The 16,080-nt window shown below is 48.4% G+C and overlaps 3 protein-coding genes across 7 annotated transcripts; 2 read left to right on the top strand and 1 right to left on the bottom strand.

The window, feature by feature from the left end:
• Positions 1-1,088: 1,088 nt before the first annotated feature.
• Positions 1,089-4,050, top strand: LOC306810122 (dynein light chain 1, cytoplasmic). 3 transcript variants are annotated; one of them, XM_079322285.1, is made up of 3 exons: positions 1,089-1,988; positions 2,481-2,621; positions 3,668-4,050. In XM_079322285.1, exons 1-3 carry the CDS (start codon positions 1,848-1,850, stop codon positions 3,803-3,805), a joined length of 420 nt encoding a protein of 139 aa, XP_079178411.1. In that variant the 5' UTR covers positions 1,089-1,847; the 3' UTR covers positions 3,806-4,050. The 3 variants fall into 3 exon arrangements, with proteins under 3 accessions (XP_079178411.1, XP_079178410.1, XP_079178412.1); XM_079322284.1 differs by having other exon boundaries at positions 1,091-2,033; positions 2,484-2,621; XM_079322286.1 differs by having other exon boundaries at positions 1,097-1,988; positions 2,484-2,621.
• A 118-nt stretch (positions 4,051-4,168) lies between these two features.
• On the bottom strand, positions 4,169-9,057 carry COQ5 (coenzyme Q5, methyltransferase). 2 transcript variants are annotated; one of them, XM_079322259.1, is made up of 7 exons: positions 8,885-9,057; positions 8,387-8,536; positions 7,689-7,913; positions 6,885-6,991; positions 5,196-5,284; positions 4,879-4,990; positions 4,169-4,757 (listed from the first exon to the last, which is right to left on the bottom strand). In XM_079322259.1, the coding sequence occupies exons 1-7, from the start codon at positions 9,030-9,032 to the stop codon at positions 4,656-4,658; spliced, it is 933 nt and encodes a 310-aa protein (XP_079178385.1). In that variant the 5' UTR covers positions 9,033-9,057; the 3' UTR covers positions 4,169-4,655. The 2 variants fall into 2 exon arrangements, with proteins under 2 accessions (XP_079178385.1, XP_079178386.1); XM_079322260.1 differs by having other exon boundaries at positions 4,473-4,788.
• Positions 9,058-11,061: 2,004 nt separating this feature from the next.
• LOC306810120 (dynein light chain 1, cytoplasmic-like) lies at positions 11,062-14,295 on the top strand. 2 transcript variants are annotated; one of them, XM_079322282.1, is made up of 3 exons: positions 11,062-11,271; positions 11,776-11,913; positions 13,686-14,295. In XM_079322282.1, the coding sequence occupies exons 1-3, from the start codon at positions 11,077-11,079 to the stop codon at positions 13,821-13,823; spliced, it is 471 nt and encodes a 156-aa protein (XP_079178408.1). In that variant the 5' UTR covers positions 11,062-11,076; the 3' UTR covers positions 13,824-14,295. The 2 variants fall into 2 exon arrangements, with proteins under 2 accessions (XP_079178408.1, XP_079178407.1); XM_079322281.1 differs by having other exon boundaries at positions 11,773-11,913.
• Positions 14,296-16,080: the final 1,785 nt, after the last annotated feature.

Here is a 16,080-nt window from a genome sequence, read left to right as displayed (position 1 = left end):
AAACCATTTCTTAATAAATGCACAGAAATTTGCCTGCAGCTACCAAACACAACCACCTCCTCAGAGATCCATGGGCGTTTCTGAAGTTCAGTGGAAGCATTTGGAAGATTGTTAAATGGTTCCATTCTGTCAGCACAAAACTGTCCAGTACTCAAAAAACTACTTGCAAATGCTGCAGATACTGAACACAGTTCTGGAAATGAATTACTTACTTTGGCCCCAAGACCAAAACTTCTTCATGTTTCTAACACACAAGCAAAGTTGTGAACTGTATCTCTAATTGGAATGCTAAAACCTGGTAGTCAGGAGTTATTCCTGAGATATTCTAGAGAGACAAAAGTATTACATTATGCAGTTTCAATATTTCTGGGGACAGTATATTTTTCTGAGGTTGCCTTAGAGTTTTCAAAAACCAAGAGTTGCTTGCAGTTACACTGCTTTTGCTCTAAATGACACTGAGCAGGTAACTACACTGCATGAATGTGCAAAATATTTACATTTCAAGTGAGGTGAATGACTGCTCTTGACGTGGCTTTTTTGAAATTTCTACAAGGAAATGGGAATCCTACCAACCAGTATTTGAAAACCTCTTTTAAGTCATCCTGTGTTGTTTGCATGGTTCAGAGTCCTGTTATTAACAGATCACCAGTGTGGAAGACTCAACAGCAGTGTTCTATCTGCTGACAAGAGTGTAAGCAGAAAGTGCCCCAGGGAGAGTGAAACTAAGAAAACAGAGCACTGAGGATCTACCAAAACATCTTGCTTCATTTAAACAATAAAAACCCAAACAAAACCAACCTACCAAAATAACCCCCAAACCAAACACAAACAAACAAAAAAAGGCAAGAGTTGCAAAAATAGCAAGGTCTGCAAAAGATGATGTGAAAGTCTGATAGATTTGGTTCACTAAAGGAACAAAGTTTGCAGCTAACTTGATCTACCTGGTAAACATGGGACAGAGATTTCTATTACAGGTCACTTGGTGTGACCTGAAAAGACACAACTGAAAACAGGACAGGTGCCATTCACAAGCTGTGGGACTCCTTCCCTAGACATGGGTTGGCTTCACTCCCAGTAAAGGGCATATTACTGAAACAGCTGCCCCAGATAATATCCCAGTATTCTTCCAGTAATATCACATACTATTGAAAGGGCTATTCCCAACAAGAGCTTTTTCCAGAGAGAAACAAAGTCTGTTGCAGAGATTATTGGTTAAATTCAGCATCTATGTAATCCAGGCTGAGGCAAGTAATAAAATGGTTTTTGGGGCCCATATATCAACTACAGAAAGGTGTTTTGCAGAAGCTGGTGGACGCATTACAATGCCTTGGAGACTAAGCATACTTTAAGGAACAGGTTTTTTACTCAGGATCAGTTGATGATGCCACACAGAATCACAGAATTAGATTGGAAAAGACCTCTGAGATCATCGAGTCCAATCAGTGACTGAAAACCACCATGTCTACCAGACCACAGCACTCGATGTCTTGTCCAGTCTTTCCTTAAAAACCTCCAGGACAGTGACACCACCACCTCCCTGGGCAGCCCCTTCCAACATCTAATCACCCATTCTGTGAAGAAATTCCTTCTAAACGTCCAACTAAGCCGCCTCTGGCGCAGCAGACCAGTAGAACGGGAGTCAGGACTGGAAGTTTTCCATACACAGCCCAAATCTACGTGACCATCCCAAACACGCGCCCTGTGCTCCCGTTACCTCCCGCATCGCCGGTCGCCATGGGAACGGACGCGGCGCGGGGCATCCCGGGCCGCAAGACAACGCGGCGGTAAAACCCTGCCGAGCCCCGCGCCGCAGCCAATGGGCGCTCGGGGAGCGGCAGCGCTGGCCAATGGGCGCCCGGGAGGCGGTGCCGGTGGCCAATGGGGGCGGCCGGAGCGCAGGGGGCGGGGCAGAGGCGCTGCGAGGCGCGCACGGACCAGAGCGCAGCGCTGTCAGCTCCGCACCGCGCCGGTCCCGCAGCGCCCGAACGGTGAGCGAGGGGCGCGGGCAGCTCCCCGAGAGACTCGGCATCCCGGCACCGGGACCCCGCGGCTCCCCCGTACCTGAGCTCTTCCCCGGCCGCCGCCTCCCATATTCCCGTGTTCCCGGCAGCACGCTGTAGGCAGACGGGACTCCGAGTCCTCGGCAGGGCTTTCTTCGCCTCCCTCGGGGAGGGAAGAGCCGTCGGGCCGGGCGATGGAGCTCCCGGGCGGCGTGGGGCCGGAGCGGGGCTGGGCAGGGCCGGCAGGGCGGCGGTGCTTGTGCGGCTCCGGCCGGGAGCGGGTGCTGAGCGTTGGGCGGCGTTGGAGCCGCCGCTGCTCGGGCTGTGCCGGGGCCGTGCCCGTGGCCGCCAGGGCGGGGGCACCGCGCGGCGCCCGAGAGCGCTGGGAATGGCGATAGCTGTGGGGCTGCTTGGCAGCAGGTGCTTCCGACAGGTGCCCCTGCAACTTCCAATTTACTTTTTTTTTTTTTTATTTCCAAGCAGGCAATCATGAGTGATCGAAAGGCAGTGATCAAAAATGCGGACATGTCAGAAGAGATGCAGCAAGACTCGGTGGAATGTGCAACTCAAGCCTTGGAGAAATACAACATTGAGAAGGACATCGCTGCTCACATAAAGAAGGTAGATGTTGGCTTGTAATGTGCTCGTGAGAAATCAATTTGGGAGAATGCTGCTAAGCAAGTAGTGCTAAAGAAACGTGTTCTAGAGGCAGTAGATTATCTTTCTGTTCCTTTCCCCACCCTTTTTGTGGACCTTTCTAGGTCCTTCTGCCTTTCTCTTGTAGTGCCTTCCACCTTTTCTGCCACTGTTCCATTATCCAGCTGAGCAGAGTGGCACCTGGCTGTCCCTGTGACTGATGAGCTGGTACAGAACATGGGCTCTGTGCAGCCTATTTAAAGAGTGGTGCTTTGCAGACCATGTAATAAGTGGGTTTGGTTTTTTTCTCTTTCCCACCACAAGACAAGCTGTTCATGCTAATGCTGAACAGATGGTTCATAGCTTACTGTTTGTCACATTTTCTCTCTTGACTCCTACTGGGAGCCTGACTGAGCTGCAAGGAGCTGAAGGAGTAGAACAGAAACTTTCATATCCTCACAAAAATCTCTTCAGCTCACAGCTGTTAGGTACTGCAGTATAAATCCACTGACTGCATGGGTTTGTTTGCTGTAGGCCTGTACACAGGAGTTTATTTGTAGCAGGCTCCTGCCAGCAGCATATCATCATCTCATGACCAAGTGTCAGGGATGTGGCAGAGAATTTTCCATCAAGTGTCCTTTCAGAATCCTTATTGCAAAAAATAGCTAATGAAGTCAAAATGCCATTTTCATTGGAGATTCAGAACAAGCAGACACATTCTTCGAAATTATTGTTTGAGATCATGACATGATTTTAGGGGAAAAGTTATCTCCCCAAACATATGTTTTCAGCTTTTTCTTGCTCTGCTTCAAAGCACCTTTTTTTTTTTGTATGACTAAGCAGCAGATGAGTTATAAAGTGACAGATGATCCTTGTGCTTGAAGAGCATATGCTGCTCCTTAATTGCTTTCTTCCAAAAGTGATACTTGTTAACAAGTGACAGATCATTGCCAAAAAAACCTCCCCAACTGTTAGACAATATCAGTATAATTACCATGAAAATGCTGACTTTCTAATTCTCTATTCTGTAGGAATTTGACAAGAAATACAATCCCACGTGGCACTGCATTGTGGGAAGGAATTTTGGCAGCTATGTCACTCATGAAACCAAGCACTTCATCTACTTCTACCTCGGCCAAGTGGCTATTCTTCTTTTCAAGTCTGGCTAGAACCATGGACTGTTACTGAAACTTGCACCTGGGTACAGGACTGCACACTGATTCCCACCTTCAGCCTTCCTGGAGAAACACATCTTGATCTTCAGGTGTTTTGTTGCATTGTTAATGGTCAGGGATTTTGCTGTAGCGCCTGGTATTTTCATTGTGGCTATATAGAAAAGCAAAAATGTCTTCCTTGTATTTATTTTCCCTCAGAAGATGGCTTCTTTGCTAATAAAACTGCTGGAACAAGTTTATCCCTTTGCCCTCTTGCATTACCCTCTTTATTGCCATGTGAATGAAGGATGAACATCCCCACCTCTTTTCCCACACACCAAATCCATCCTTTCTTAGGAAACATTCTTACAAGACTGATTTAAGTGGAAAAAAGTTGCTGCAGAGCCCTTTTATTTCATAAGACTTCCTTCTGCCTTTGAAAGAAGTAAAGGAGTCATGGGAAAAAATCCTTAAACTTCATATGACAAAGATAATAACAGCTTCATTAAAGTCCATAGTTACTTCATAAATCCAAGGTACTTCTCACAAGTATAATATCCTCCTTAAAGCTTAGTAAAAAGAAAGGCATCTTACTTAGAGATTAATCAGTCTATTACTGTATCCACACCCACTGCCAACTTGCTTCACTTGTTAGCACTTGGTTTTGGTCATATCCTCTAAGAAACACCACTGGAGTCACTTCACAGGTTTCTTGGTGGGGAGAGGTAACTTGTGTTCTTCTGAGTCTGGCTGCTGAGCAAGTATCTGCTGCACAAGTTCTTAGAACTCCTCTTGATACCGTGAAAATTCCACAGCTTTCATATCTCTCATGAAAATTATACTTCTGGTGTTTTGCTACACAGACTCACAGTTTGAAACCTGAGTGAATGGCAACAATACCAAAGTTTAAATTATCATAGTCCACTTTGAAAAAGCCTGCATCTTCTATCATTGCCTTCAGCTCCTCCTGAAAAATAAGTGCCATAATTATTAACAACCTGGAGGCCTGTAAACCAGCTGGCCACAAGATTATGCTGGAATTTTTGTGTGTTTTGTGTGTCAGTGAATTTGGGGAAATCCTGTCTTACCTGAGGGGGGAACTGTCGGATGCTCTCCACAAGATACTGGTAAGACCTCCAGTCACCAGCAATAACCTCACCCAGAACAGGGATAACCTGGAAACTGTAGAGATCATAGAGCCTGCATGGAGAGATGGTAAACACACATTAATAGAAACATAGAAATTTAAATCCTCTCCAACACGAGCTGGTCTCTGTACCACTGTGCTATGCAGCCGACTTTAAAAGTGCACCAAGATGTGGTCTCAAAGTGTCTCCACCTCTTATTCTGTCAGGACAAACAAGAGAGCCTTGTGACCTGGCATTAAGCATCACCATGTTCCTACCTGGAAAGAAGAGGGTTGCTGACATGACTAAATTCAAGGCAGAGAAATCTTCCTCCTGGCTTCAGCACACGATAGGCCTCTTGAAGTGCCTGAGACAAAGCAGATGGGATAAGTTTGATTCTGTAGAACAGCACCTGCCTATTATCATGCCATGTGATATTATCATGCAACTCTGATGAACTGAGGGGAATGAAGAGTATCCTGACTGGCAATCTCCAATATTTACTGTAGAGAAGCATCCCAAGACAAGTCAAAAAAGCCATAAACCAAATGTGCCACAAACCCAAACCACAAATACTCCTGCTGTAACATAAATAGATTTTTACAAGGCTTTGTGTCAAAACTGTGATGTTGGGTTTGCAATTTTCTTTTCTTTCCCCGTTTGCAGTTGATGAAAGTTTGTTGGCAGAGCTCTTGTAATTACAGACCAAACACAAAAGGGAGAAGGTGACTCAGCTACAAGAAACTGAAAATCAAAAACGGGCACGATAATTTTTTTTTTAAATCAAAAGAAAAGATTTTACTGTGAGGCACACCCAAAGGTTCAAAGAAGGAATGATACTGGGTTTCAGATGAGCAATGTGTAAGAACAGGAAGGAAAGAGAAAGAAGAAGAAAATCTTTGGCTACTTTGAAAATTCCATCCTGCATGAAAACAGAACACCTAACAAGAATCTAGACAAATGCCTGTTTAAAAATCTGTGTTCTATCATACAGGAGCAGAGCTGTATTCCAGCACCTCTGAAGGCTGTACATCTGTTTGACTTCAACTGTCCTGTTCCTATAGGATAAAATATAAACACTACACAGGAGCTCTGCAGAAGAGTTGGCAGCTTGGGTGAGTTTGGTATCAGGTCTCCAGGGAGCTGTGCTACCAGACTGCTGCATGCATGAAAGCAAAGAGCCTGTGCTTTGGAAGGGTGCAGACAAAGCACCAGGAAAAGCCACACACATTAAGTTCAAAGGCACATGGTTCAAGGTGGTTTGGATCCAAATGCTCCACCTTCCACAGGGCTCTGCCAAGGTTGTAACAGACTCCTCCAAAACAGACAACTAGTGCATCCGGACAGGTGTCACCCCCACAACAGCCAGTCCTTCTCAAAGGACAGAGATAATTCAGAACAAAGAGTACTACTTATCCTAATTGAAATCATACTTGTTCTTTATAGGGAGCTCTGCCACCAGCCAGTGTAAAGACAGCAGAAGTGAGCTGAACAACAGCAGTGGGGGCAGCAGCCTCCTCCCCACTCTGCTCTGGCAGTTGTGTTGGCTCAGCCATGGAAACAGAAGGGGACAGGAAGAACTGCACACACTGTTGGTGGGATTTAGATCAGGTGCTGCAGGAAGATTTTGACATATGCAGTCTGACTGCCCTGTACATGTGTAGATCCAGCCATGCCATAGGTCAGGAGAAGGTGGGGAGTGACTGTAGCATCCAGCCCTTTGCCTTAGGAAGAGGCTGTGTGGCTTGCCAAGCTGGAAAGATTGGGTGCAACTGGTATAAATCTACCTTTTTATGACAAAGGTGAGGCATTTAATTGCATTTTCCATTCAAACAAGATGCCACTTATTTTGAATGTTTCAAGAATAGACTAGGATCTTCCTTTATTCAAAGGAGTTCCTACTTTGCTTCCTTTGTAGAATAAAAAATCATAAGGACCCCATGTCAGGATACACTATAGTAACTCACCAAATCAATACGAGTTACATTTCGGATTCCAAAGGCAATTGTGTAAACATCAAACTTGTCATCATCAAAGGGCAACTCTTCAGCATTCCCAAGTACCCAGGACAAGCCTGCAGTGAAAGACAAGCCACAGAACTGTACTCAAACTGCTCCAGAAAGGCTAGAACATACCCATTCTAGAAGGAATTGATTATTTTAAAAGTGAAATTGAAAATAAATGTTTCCATTTTGCAGTTTTGCTGAGGAGAGACATCTTGGCCTACACTCATGAATCTTTCAAGATAGTTAATTTTGCAGATCAGTCAAAACACTGTTCTGCACATACACATTGTGTGTGCCACAAAGATTTTACCCAGAACTTGCATCACAGTGGAAAGCACTTTTGGCAGCCATTTGTTTGTGACAAAGCTGTAAAAAGAGAATCTCTGTTTGAAAGTGTAGCTATAGACGAGTACTAACATCTTGCCATGCAGCAATGGCCAAAAGACTTAACACATTTTGGTAGAAAGCTCCACAGGTTGAGGAACATGAAAAGCCACACTCCCTCCAGCAGAACTATCAGTATGTGATGCAGTTGCAGCTGTGTTGCTTCCTAGTCCCCAAAAGATCAGGACCATATCTATCTGTGAGGCATGGACCTCCACTGGCAAGCAGACAAAATCAGTGATTGTGCAATTCATGTTCCTTTTCCCCAAGCACAGTTCCCACTCTTGGTGAATGTCCACAGGGAAACACCAAAAAAATCTCTGTCCCTTACAATTTCTTGCTATCAGGAATGTTGCTGCCATGGTACAATGCATTATTTACCTTCAGAGTAGCCAAGATGCTCTGCTTTCTGCTTCCCAACTTTTAACATTTCCCTGTTGATGTCACAGACCACCACTTGGGAATCCCCTAGTGAGTTAAATTCATCTTTCTGGTAACTCTCAAAAATTTGCTGCCATGACAAATTCTGATGGTGCTTGAGCTTCCTCTGGAGCTGGCGTTGTCGTACAGAGCGAACATAATTAATGAATCGAAAGGCAATGTCACCTGCAGTTGTTTAAAAAGAAAGATACATATTTTGGAATATTTTATGACTCCAGGAAGTTGAAACATAAGGCTTTGAACATCCAACTGACTTACTATTTCTTTTTAGTCACATATATTTATAAAAACACCCCCTCAGACACACTGCATAGCCACAGAAAGAGTGTGTGCACATGTATATAGACAAAAAGGGAACTTACTAAAATCAAAGAGTCCATGATATTCTACAAATTCATAGTTTTCCATAACATATCATGGCAGGACTATAACACTTTCAGATCCTAAAGCAAGACATTACAAAACACAAAGATATCAGTTCCCAACCCTTCTCTGGGAAAGTCAAGTAAATGCTTCACCAGTTTTAAAGATGGAGCTAAAGGTGAGAAAGAAACCCCAGCAGGCAATGTAATTGTGAGCAGACTCAAACAGCTGAAGAAGTGTGGCATTGTCATGGGCCACTCACCAAAATTATTTACCTGTTCCCCCAGCAACATCAAGGAGGAGTGTTCCTGGGCAAGGGTTCATTTTATGCACGAGGATATCCTTCCACACCCGATGAATGCCTAGAGTCATTGAATCATTCATTACATCGTATTTCTTGGCCACATTCTCAAAGACCTGATAAACTGCAAAGAAAGGACACGGCAATGAGAGGCAATTTACTTCCAAACGCTAAGTCTAAGTAAAATATGTCCTTCATTGCCCTGTGGAGGTTTGTCATTACGTGGGGCTGAAAAATACCACACGGAAACTCATTAAAAAAAAATAAAATTGAATCCTACTGAGCCTGTTGACTGACAAAGGTCTGTGGAGAAACACAGCCTTCCCAAGCTGAGGGAAGTAACAGCGATACCGAGACTCCCGGTACCGCCTCAAACAAGCACGTCCCCAGCACCCTGGAGAACCATCACCGGCTGCCGGGGAGCGCAGCTCGGCTCGGGGCCCAGCCCGCCCTCTCCCGCCGCCGCCCTCACTTTTCTCCCTCCTCTCCTCCTCCGTCACGGTCTGGAAGCCGAAGTGCATCTCCGGCCCCGCGGCCAAGCCGCGGCGCGCCCGCACAGCGCCGGCGGGCCGGGACAGCAGCGCCCGGCAGCGGCACCGGCACAGCCGCGCGGCCGCCATCTTCGGGCAGCGCCGGGGCGGGGCCGCGCCGGGCGGGGGCGGGGGCGGCGCTCCGCGGCGGCTGCGGCTGTGCTGCGGCCACCGGGCACGGACCGGGAACCGCGCTCCGGCTGCCGCTGCCGGGCACGGACCGGGAGCGCTCCGGCTGCCGCTGCCGAGCATGGGCCGGGAACCGCGCTCCGGCTGCCGCTGCCGGGCACGGACCGGGAGCGCTCCGGCTGCCGCTGCCGGGCATGGGCCGGGAGCGGCGCGTTCTCCGCAGCCCAAGGGTCGCCGCTTCTGCCCGACACGGTCACCGACCCGCCCCGGTGCCACCGCTGCTCCGCGGCACAACGGAACCTGTGCTGCGAGGACAAACGTGACGGGCAAAAAAATCCCCAAAAAACCCAAACCAAACACAACCCTCATGGTGTACTTGAGTAATTTTGCAAATAGTTTTTTTCAGCTTTATTTTGACTTTATTTAGTTTTTCTTTAGATTTCTAACTCAGCAGTTTCCTTCACTTTAAGTGAAGCCTCGTGGGGAACATGAGGGAGGGTTTGTGGGCTCTAATAAATTGCAAGGAGCAGTGAAAGGTCTTTTGATTCCAATCAGGAGCATTAGAAAACATTAGAAACTTTTTTTCCTTCCCCCCACCCCAACCTGCCCAACACATTATTAGAATCATCCAGGAGTTCTGACAGCTTTGTAGATACAAATAAGTTAATTAAGCCGTTCTCATGAGAGATGACATCATGTTGTTAAAACCAGCCCAGGGATTGCATTCCCAGGGCATGAGCTGGGCTCCCTCACCCAGGACTTTCCTGCCATATTGGGACTTTTAGCACCATCATCAGACCACACCATGATTTTCTCATATTTTTCTCATATAGTATCTTTAAACTCTATGTTCTTTGCCGAAGAATGCCCTCCAAAGCAATATGTTTGGTTTTGCTGGGTACTTTTCTCAGCCTCAGCTACAGTGACAGATGATCTTTGCCTACCAGAGCAGAGACTGGGAGGGTCCCTGTCATGCTGAAGTCACGGACACTGCACGGACACCAGGGACCAGCTGCATTCAGAGTCACACCATGGGTCAGGCTGGAAGGGACCACTGGGGCTCATACGGTCCAACCTTCCTGCTCCAGCAGGGTCATCCCAGCACACACGGCACAGGATTGTGTCCAAAAGGTTCTGGAATATCTCCACTGAGGGAAACTCCAAAACCTCTCTGGGCAACCTGTTCCAGTGCAGTCAGCTGCACAGTGAAGAACTTGTTCTTCATGCTCAGGTGGAACTTCCTGTGCATCACTTTCTGCCTGTTGTTTGCCACTTTTCCTATTTCTCTGCACCACTGAGAAGACCCTGACATCCTCTGACACCCATCTTTTAGATACTTATACACATTAATGAGATTCTCTGTTAGCCATCCTTCCTCGAGGCTGAACAGGCCCAGCTTCCTTCACAGGAGAAATACCCCGGTCCCTTGATCATCTCTGCTGCCCTCCGCTGGTCCCGCCGCAGGAGCTCCATGTGTCTTTTATCCTGAGGAGCCCAGAACTGGACACAGCACTCCAGATGCACCTCACGAGGGCTGAGCAAAGGGGCAGGATCACCTCTCTGACCTGCTGCCAATGCTCCACCTAATGCTCCCCAGGATTCCATTGGCTTTCTTGGCCCCCAAGGCACACTGCTGGCTCAGGGACAACTTTTGCCCACGAAGACCCCGAGTTCCACATCTGCAGAGCTGCTTTCCAGCCGGTCAGCCCCAACCTGTACCGCTGCTTGCGGTTATTCCTTCCCCCTCTTCCCTCCTGCGTTCAAGCAGCTCAGCCGTGAAGAAAAAAACAAAAGCGATAGGGAAGGACTGCGCAGGGCCCGAGAGCCACCAGGCCCGGCCTGGCCTGCGCGGCGTCGGCGGGGCCGCCCCAAGGCCGTGCCCGCCGCGCAACACCGCGGCGGCCGGTCACCATGGGAACGGCCGCAAGGCATGCCGGGCTGAAAGAAATTGCTGCGGCAAAACCCTGCAAGAGCGCCGGATGGCGACCAATAAGATCTCGGGGTGATGGTGGCGTTGACCAATGGCTGGCGGCCGCGGCTGAGGGGGCGGGGCTGGGGGCGCTCGGAGGCGCCGGCGGCGCGCGCGGGTCGGTTAAACAGCCGCGGCGGCGGAGTCGAGTGCGTACATCGCTCCGCGCCGTCCCGCACCGTCACCGCCTCTGCGTCCGCACCGCGCCGGTATCGCCGCGCCCGCTCGACGGTGAGGGCAAAGCATTGCCAGCTTTGGGTAGGGACAGCTGACGAGAGGGGCTGGGTCCGGCTCGGGAAGTCTGGGACTGGGCAGCCCCAGTGACTGGGCTCTTCTCCGGACGCCGCCTCCCATATTCCCGGCAGCACGCTGTAGGCAGACGGGACTCCGAGCCCTCGGCAGGGCTTTCTTCGCCTCCCTCGGGGAGGGAAGAGCCGTCAGGCCGGGCGATGGAGCTCCCGGGCGGCGTGGGGCCGGAGCGGGGCTGGGCAGGGCCGGCAGGGCGGCGGTGCTTGTGCGGCTCCGGCCGGGAGCGGGTGCTGAGCGTTGGGCGGCGTTGGAGCCGCCGCTGCTCGGGCTGTGCCGGGGCCGTGCCCGTGGCCGCCAGGGCGGGGGCACCGCGCGGCGCCCGAGAGCGCTGGGAATGGCGATAGCTGTGGGGCTGCTTGGCAGCAGGTGCTTCCGACAGGTGCCCCTGCAACTTCCAATTTACTTTTTTTTTTTTTTTCCAAGCAGGCAATCATGAGTGATCGAAAGGCAGTGATCAAAAATGCGGACATGTCAGAAGAGATGCAGCAAGATGCTGTGGAATGTGCAACTCAAGCCTTGGAGAAATACAACATTGAGAAGGACATCGCTGCTCACATAAAGAAGGTAGATGTTGGCTTGTAATGTGCTCATGATATCTCAATGCACATGAAAAATCAATTTGGGAGAATGCTGCTAGGCGAGTAGTGCTAGAAAAACAAGTTCTAGGGACGCTAGATAATCAAGTTAGACTTTCTCTTTAGGCTGATGTCCATGTGTTCCTTTACCCACTCTTGACGTGGAACTTTCTAGGTGCTGTTTTTTTCTTACTGTACTTTGTGCTTATGGCTTTTTTTTGCCACAGTCCCGTTGTCCACGTGAGGATAGAATGGCACCTGACTGTCCCTGGAACTGATGAGCTAGTGCAAAACACAGGGGCTCTATTGAGCTTTCCTGTGGTTTTCCTCTGAGAGGAAGCTTGTTCTTCTTGGTTTCAATTGTATTTAACTTAATCTTAAGGATCTCTTCACAGTTCTTGCCAGCTGGATAAAAAATAGCAGGGGAAAAGTAGTTTTCTGTAATCACACCTCTCCTTATGTGGTGATATAAGCACAAAAAAAATCCCGGTGGCACTGATTTTTCTGTTGTTTGCAACATCTGTGTCATCTTTTATGTAGGATTAACAATACATGAGAAAGATCTAGTTCAGATTATATTTCCTGCTTTGTCAGCTCAGGAGAACGGAGAAATCAAAGTGCGTCAGTAGAAGTTAAAGTGATCTGAGTGGAAGAGCTGTTGAAATGTTAAGGCTGATTGGACTGAAACTGTCTGGAGTTAACTGCTTGCATTAGGACCTAAATTTGATAAAGGTTTAGGCCACAAGCTGTGAATTTTCACATAGATATGTTAACTTTTACTTAACACTGTGAGAAGAGCTAGTTTAAGCTGGAAAATAAGGAAGTTAGAACTGTCAGCAGAAGCCACGACATGAGAAATAAAAAAGACTGTCTAGAGACAATGAAAATACACAATAAAAAAGAAGAAGTCCCCAGACCTTAATGTTATTATTGGTCTGAACTGTGAAGGGTGGGGTACTGAACTGAGATGGGGAGGGTGTAATTGCCTGGCAATTTCTTTGTTTGGGGTCCTTGTGAAGGTGCCCAGCTGGAGCTGTTGTGCCGCTGTACCACTCCAAAGCCTGGGGCTCTGCTTCAGGACACCTGGGGTGGAGGTAACATTGAAATGCGGGATACCTGGGGTGGAGAAGCTTCTCTAACATGAGAAGTAATTAATGCCGGCAGAAAAATTGCTTCTGCTAGAGAAATACTTGTTTGCTACGACCAGAATACAGAAAGGTGCTTTTTTTCTCCAGATGCAGAAAGTATCTATGAAAGTTGATAAGAGAGTTTAGTACCTTTCAGATATCGTTTGTGGCAACTACTGGGAATTTGTAGAGGATTTGTTCGAAAATATGTAAAGCACAACTGCTTAGATTTATTTATCATATTGTTGTTACAGAGCATGTGACAGAGAATTTTCTGTTTATCAGCTGTGCTGCTACTAAACAATGAAATCTAAACTATGAACTATAAACTTTTTTCTCTGTGGGTACAAAACTAATGGTGAATCTTTTACTTGAAAATTGTAGATTCAATCATGTTATGAATTATGTGAGAATAGAAGACTGCTTTCCTTCAACAAAAGTAATGTTTTAAACTTACTGCTACTCAGTTAGGAAGCACTGTGGGGTTTTTGTGTCTGACGAAGCAGCAGGTGAACAATAAGATGTAAATAAAATATCCTAGTACTTAAGAGCATCTGTTCTTCCTCTGATTGCCTTGCTCAGAAAGTGTATACCTATTAGAAGAGTTCTTAATTTGTAGTGATATGTTTTGCAGGAGTTTGACAAGAAATACAATCCCACTTGGCACTGCATTGTGGGAAGGAATTTTGGCAGCTATGTGACTCATGAGACCAAGCACTTCATCTACTTCTACCTCGGCCAAGTGGCTATTCTTCTTTTCAAGTCTGGCTAGAACCATGGACTGTTACTGAAACTTGCATCCAGTTACAGGACTCTGACTAGTTACTGCAGCCTTCCTGAGGACACAGGCCTTGATCTTCAAGGGCGATGGCAGGGATTATGTTGTAACAGATGACATTACATCGTGGATATAAAAAGGAAAAGTACCAAAAAAGTCTTCCTTGTATTTATTTTTTTTTTCCAGAAGGCTCCTCCTTTGCTACTAGAGCTTTTGGAGCAGTTTTGCTTTTGTGAGTTTTATAGCCATCTACTGTACTTCCCTACTTACTGCTAGTGCTATGCAAGTACTGACAGTGTTTAGCTCTTTATGTTCCAAACTTCTCGTATTCTTCTGATTTTACTTTGATAAAATAATTTTCCCCCTCTTTGTTTTGCTGGATGTGCTGTCTCAACATATGAGCTGTTTCTTTTTTCTGCTGTCTCTGGAGAAGTGTGCTGGAGAATAAAAGCCAAGTTCTACCCCGGCCAGGTTGTTATTTCTGGCTGATTTGTGATGCTGTGGTGTCCGGGCGGGGAGTGCTGCCTGCGGGGGGCGTGCGGGGCTGTGTGTGGGGCCCGCGGCGTTCCCCTTTCGGCAGACAATTACAAGTCCCATTGAGGCCTGGGCTCCGTGCAGATCCTGCTGCCTCGGCCGCGGGTGGCTCATCGCCATTATCAGCACGGAGTGGAGCCACCCCTGCGGGGCATCGAAGGGCAACAGCTGCGCTCAGCCTGGGCTGGGGGGTGCGGGAGCCCCGGGGCGGGGAGAGCCCAGGGCTGGAGAGCTGGTGCTTAACGTGAGCCTGTGCTCGAGCTGTGCCTCTGCCTGGCACACCCGGCCACTGCTCCCCAGTGACAGTGGTGGCACTGAGGGCACACTGGGACAGACAGCACCTGAGCAGCTGCTTGGCAGGTGGGTCTGGCAGAGGTTGCTCGTGTGACTAAATCTCTGCACTGCTTAAAACAGACATGGCTGTATGTTCAGGCACCTGTGGTAGAAGATACAGACACGGCTGAAGAAATGCAGCAGCAGCTTCTGCAGGGTCCATTGGAATGTGGTGAAAAGGGAAGTTAAAAGAGAAATCACTATAAGGAGGATAAATGTTTTCTTGTAATAGCCTTTCATGGAACACTATCCACACCAGACATCAAGGGCAGCAACACTTTGGAAAAGTGAAATACTGTGGTCATGTGGTACTTTGGACTGTTCCTGGGGCCCGGTGTCACCTCAAAGAAATTTCTTTCAAAATCCAGAATATCTGAATGCTGACCTAAAGACATAAGTCACCAAGGACCGCTGAGGTAAGATAGGCCTGTGCTCTGTCAGGGACAAGTAGGAGTTACAGTCGCCCGTGGCTTTGGTCAAAGGCTGTCTGTCTGTCCTTTATCCTACTTGTGATGATGTGTTGCAGGGAAGGAAAATATGTGGAGCCTTGAAGATAAGCTCAGTGTCCTCTGTGGTTTTCCAGTTACCACAGACTCTGCTGATAGCAGCTATTGTACTTAAAAAAATCTCAGAAACTCTTCTCAGTGTGGCCTTAAAGCTCCTTGTGCCAACCCGAGGTAAAGGCCAGCCACGCCAATACAACGACCCAGGCTCTTGCGCTTGCACAGCAAACGGTGCTTTCAGGATCAGCGAGAGGCTTTTAGCCGAATCTCCTTCCTATTCATTACAGCGTCCACAGCATTACAATTGTTTTAGGCCATAGCCGCTCTCCCTGGTGTCCTCGGTTACCGCGGCCGTGTAACCGGCGGCGTTCCCGCCGCCATGGAAACGGGAGCGGGGGTGGAGAAACGCCCCGCCCATCGCCGCTCCTGGCCAATGAGCCTGGAGAGCTCCCGGCGGTGACCAATGGCTGGCGGCCCGCGCGCAGGGGGCGTGGCCGGGGCGCTGCTGAGCAATGGCGGCGGGGCAGGGGCGGGGCGGGCTCGCCGGATCCGGGCCGTGAGGGGAGCTGCGGCTCCTCCCGTAACCCCCGTCCTTGCCGGGCCCGGCACGCTCGGCCAGCGCTGCCCGGCCACGGCGGGGCACCCGCAACGCACTGGGAATGACCATACCTGCTTGATGCAGGTGGTTCTGGCAGGGAGCTGCTCCCGCAGCTTTGAATGTTTATTTATTATAGGTGCCCATGTGTGATCTGACGGCTGTGATAAAGGATACGGGCCTGTAAGGAATGCAGTGTTAAATGTGGCACTGCAGGGCAAGTTAGTTTGCTACTAATACCTTCCTATTGAACACTATTTGGACTATAAGGTTATTTTTTGTGGGG

This window comes from Erithacus rubecula (genome assembly GCF_903797595.1).
Source record: "Erithacus rubecula genome assembly, chromosome: 19".
NCBI classification, from domain to species: domain Eukaryota; kingdom Metazoa; phylum Chordata; class Aves; order Passeriformes; family Muscicapidae; genus Erithacus; species Erithacus rubecula.
The sequence above is the reverse complement of the archived record's forward strand: the minus strand, read 5'-3'. Positions and strand labels throughout refer to the sequence as shown.

What these genes read in the sequence shown, in the direction of transcription:
- LOC306810122 (XM_079322284.1), top strand. Translation starts at nt 1,848, where the DNA reads ATGGGCGCCCGGGAGGCGGTGCCGGTGGCCAATGGGGGCGGCCGGAGC. An exon ending in CCGAGAGACTCGGCATCCCG is followed by an intron (nt 2,034 to 2,483) that starts GCACCGGGACCC and finishes ATTTCCAAGCAG; the next exon opens with GCAATCATGAGTGATCGAAA. An exon ending in TCGCTGCTCACATAAAGAAG is followed by an intron (nt 2,622 to 3,667) that starts GTAGATGTTGGC and finishes TCTATTCTGTAG; the next exon opens with GAATTTGACAAGAAATACAA.
- COQ5 (XM_079322259.1), bottom strand. Translation starts at nt 9,032, where the DNA reads ATGGCGGCCGCGCGGCTGTGCCGGTGCCGCTGCCGGGCGCTGCTGTCC. An exon ending in TGATGTTGCTGGGGGAACAG is followed by an intron (nt 7,914 to 8,386) that starts GTAAATAATTTT and finishes AAACAACTGCAG; the next exon opens with GTGACATTGCCTTTCGATTC. An exon ending in GCATCTTGGCTACTCTGAAG is followed by an intron (nt 6,992 to 7,688) that starts GTAAATAATGCA and finishes CTTTCACTGCAG; the next exon opens with GCTTGTCCTGGGTACTTGGG.
- LOC306810120 (XM_079322281.1), top strand. Translation starts at nt 11,077, where the DNA reads ATGGTGGCGTTGACCAATGGCTGGCGGCCGCGGCTGAGGGGGCGGGGC. An exon ending in ATCGCCGCGCCCGCTCGACG is followed by an intron (nt 11,272 to 11,772) that starts GTGAGGGCAAAG and finishes TTTTTTTCCAAG; the next exon opens with CAGGCAATCATGAGTGATCG. An exon ending in TCGCTGCTCACATAAAGAAG is followed by an intron (nt 11,914 to 13,685) that starts GTAGATGTTGGC and finishes TATGTTTTGCAG; the next exon opens with GAGTTTGACAAGAAATACAA.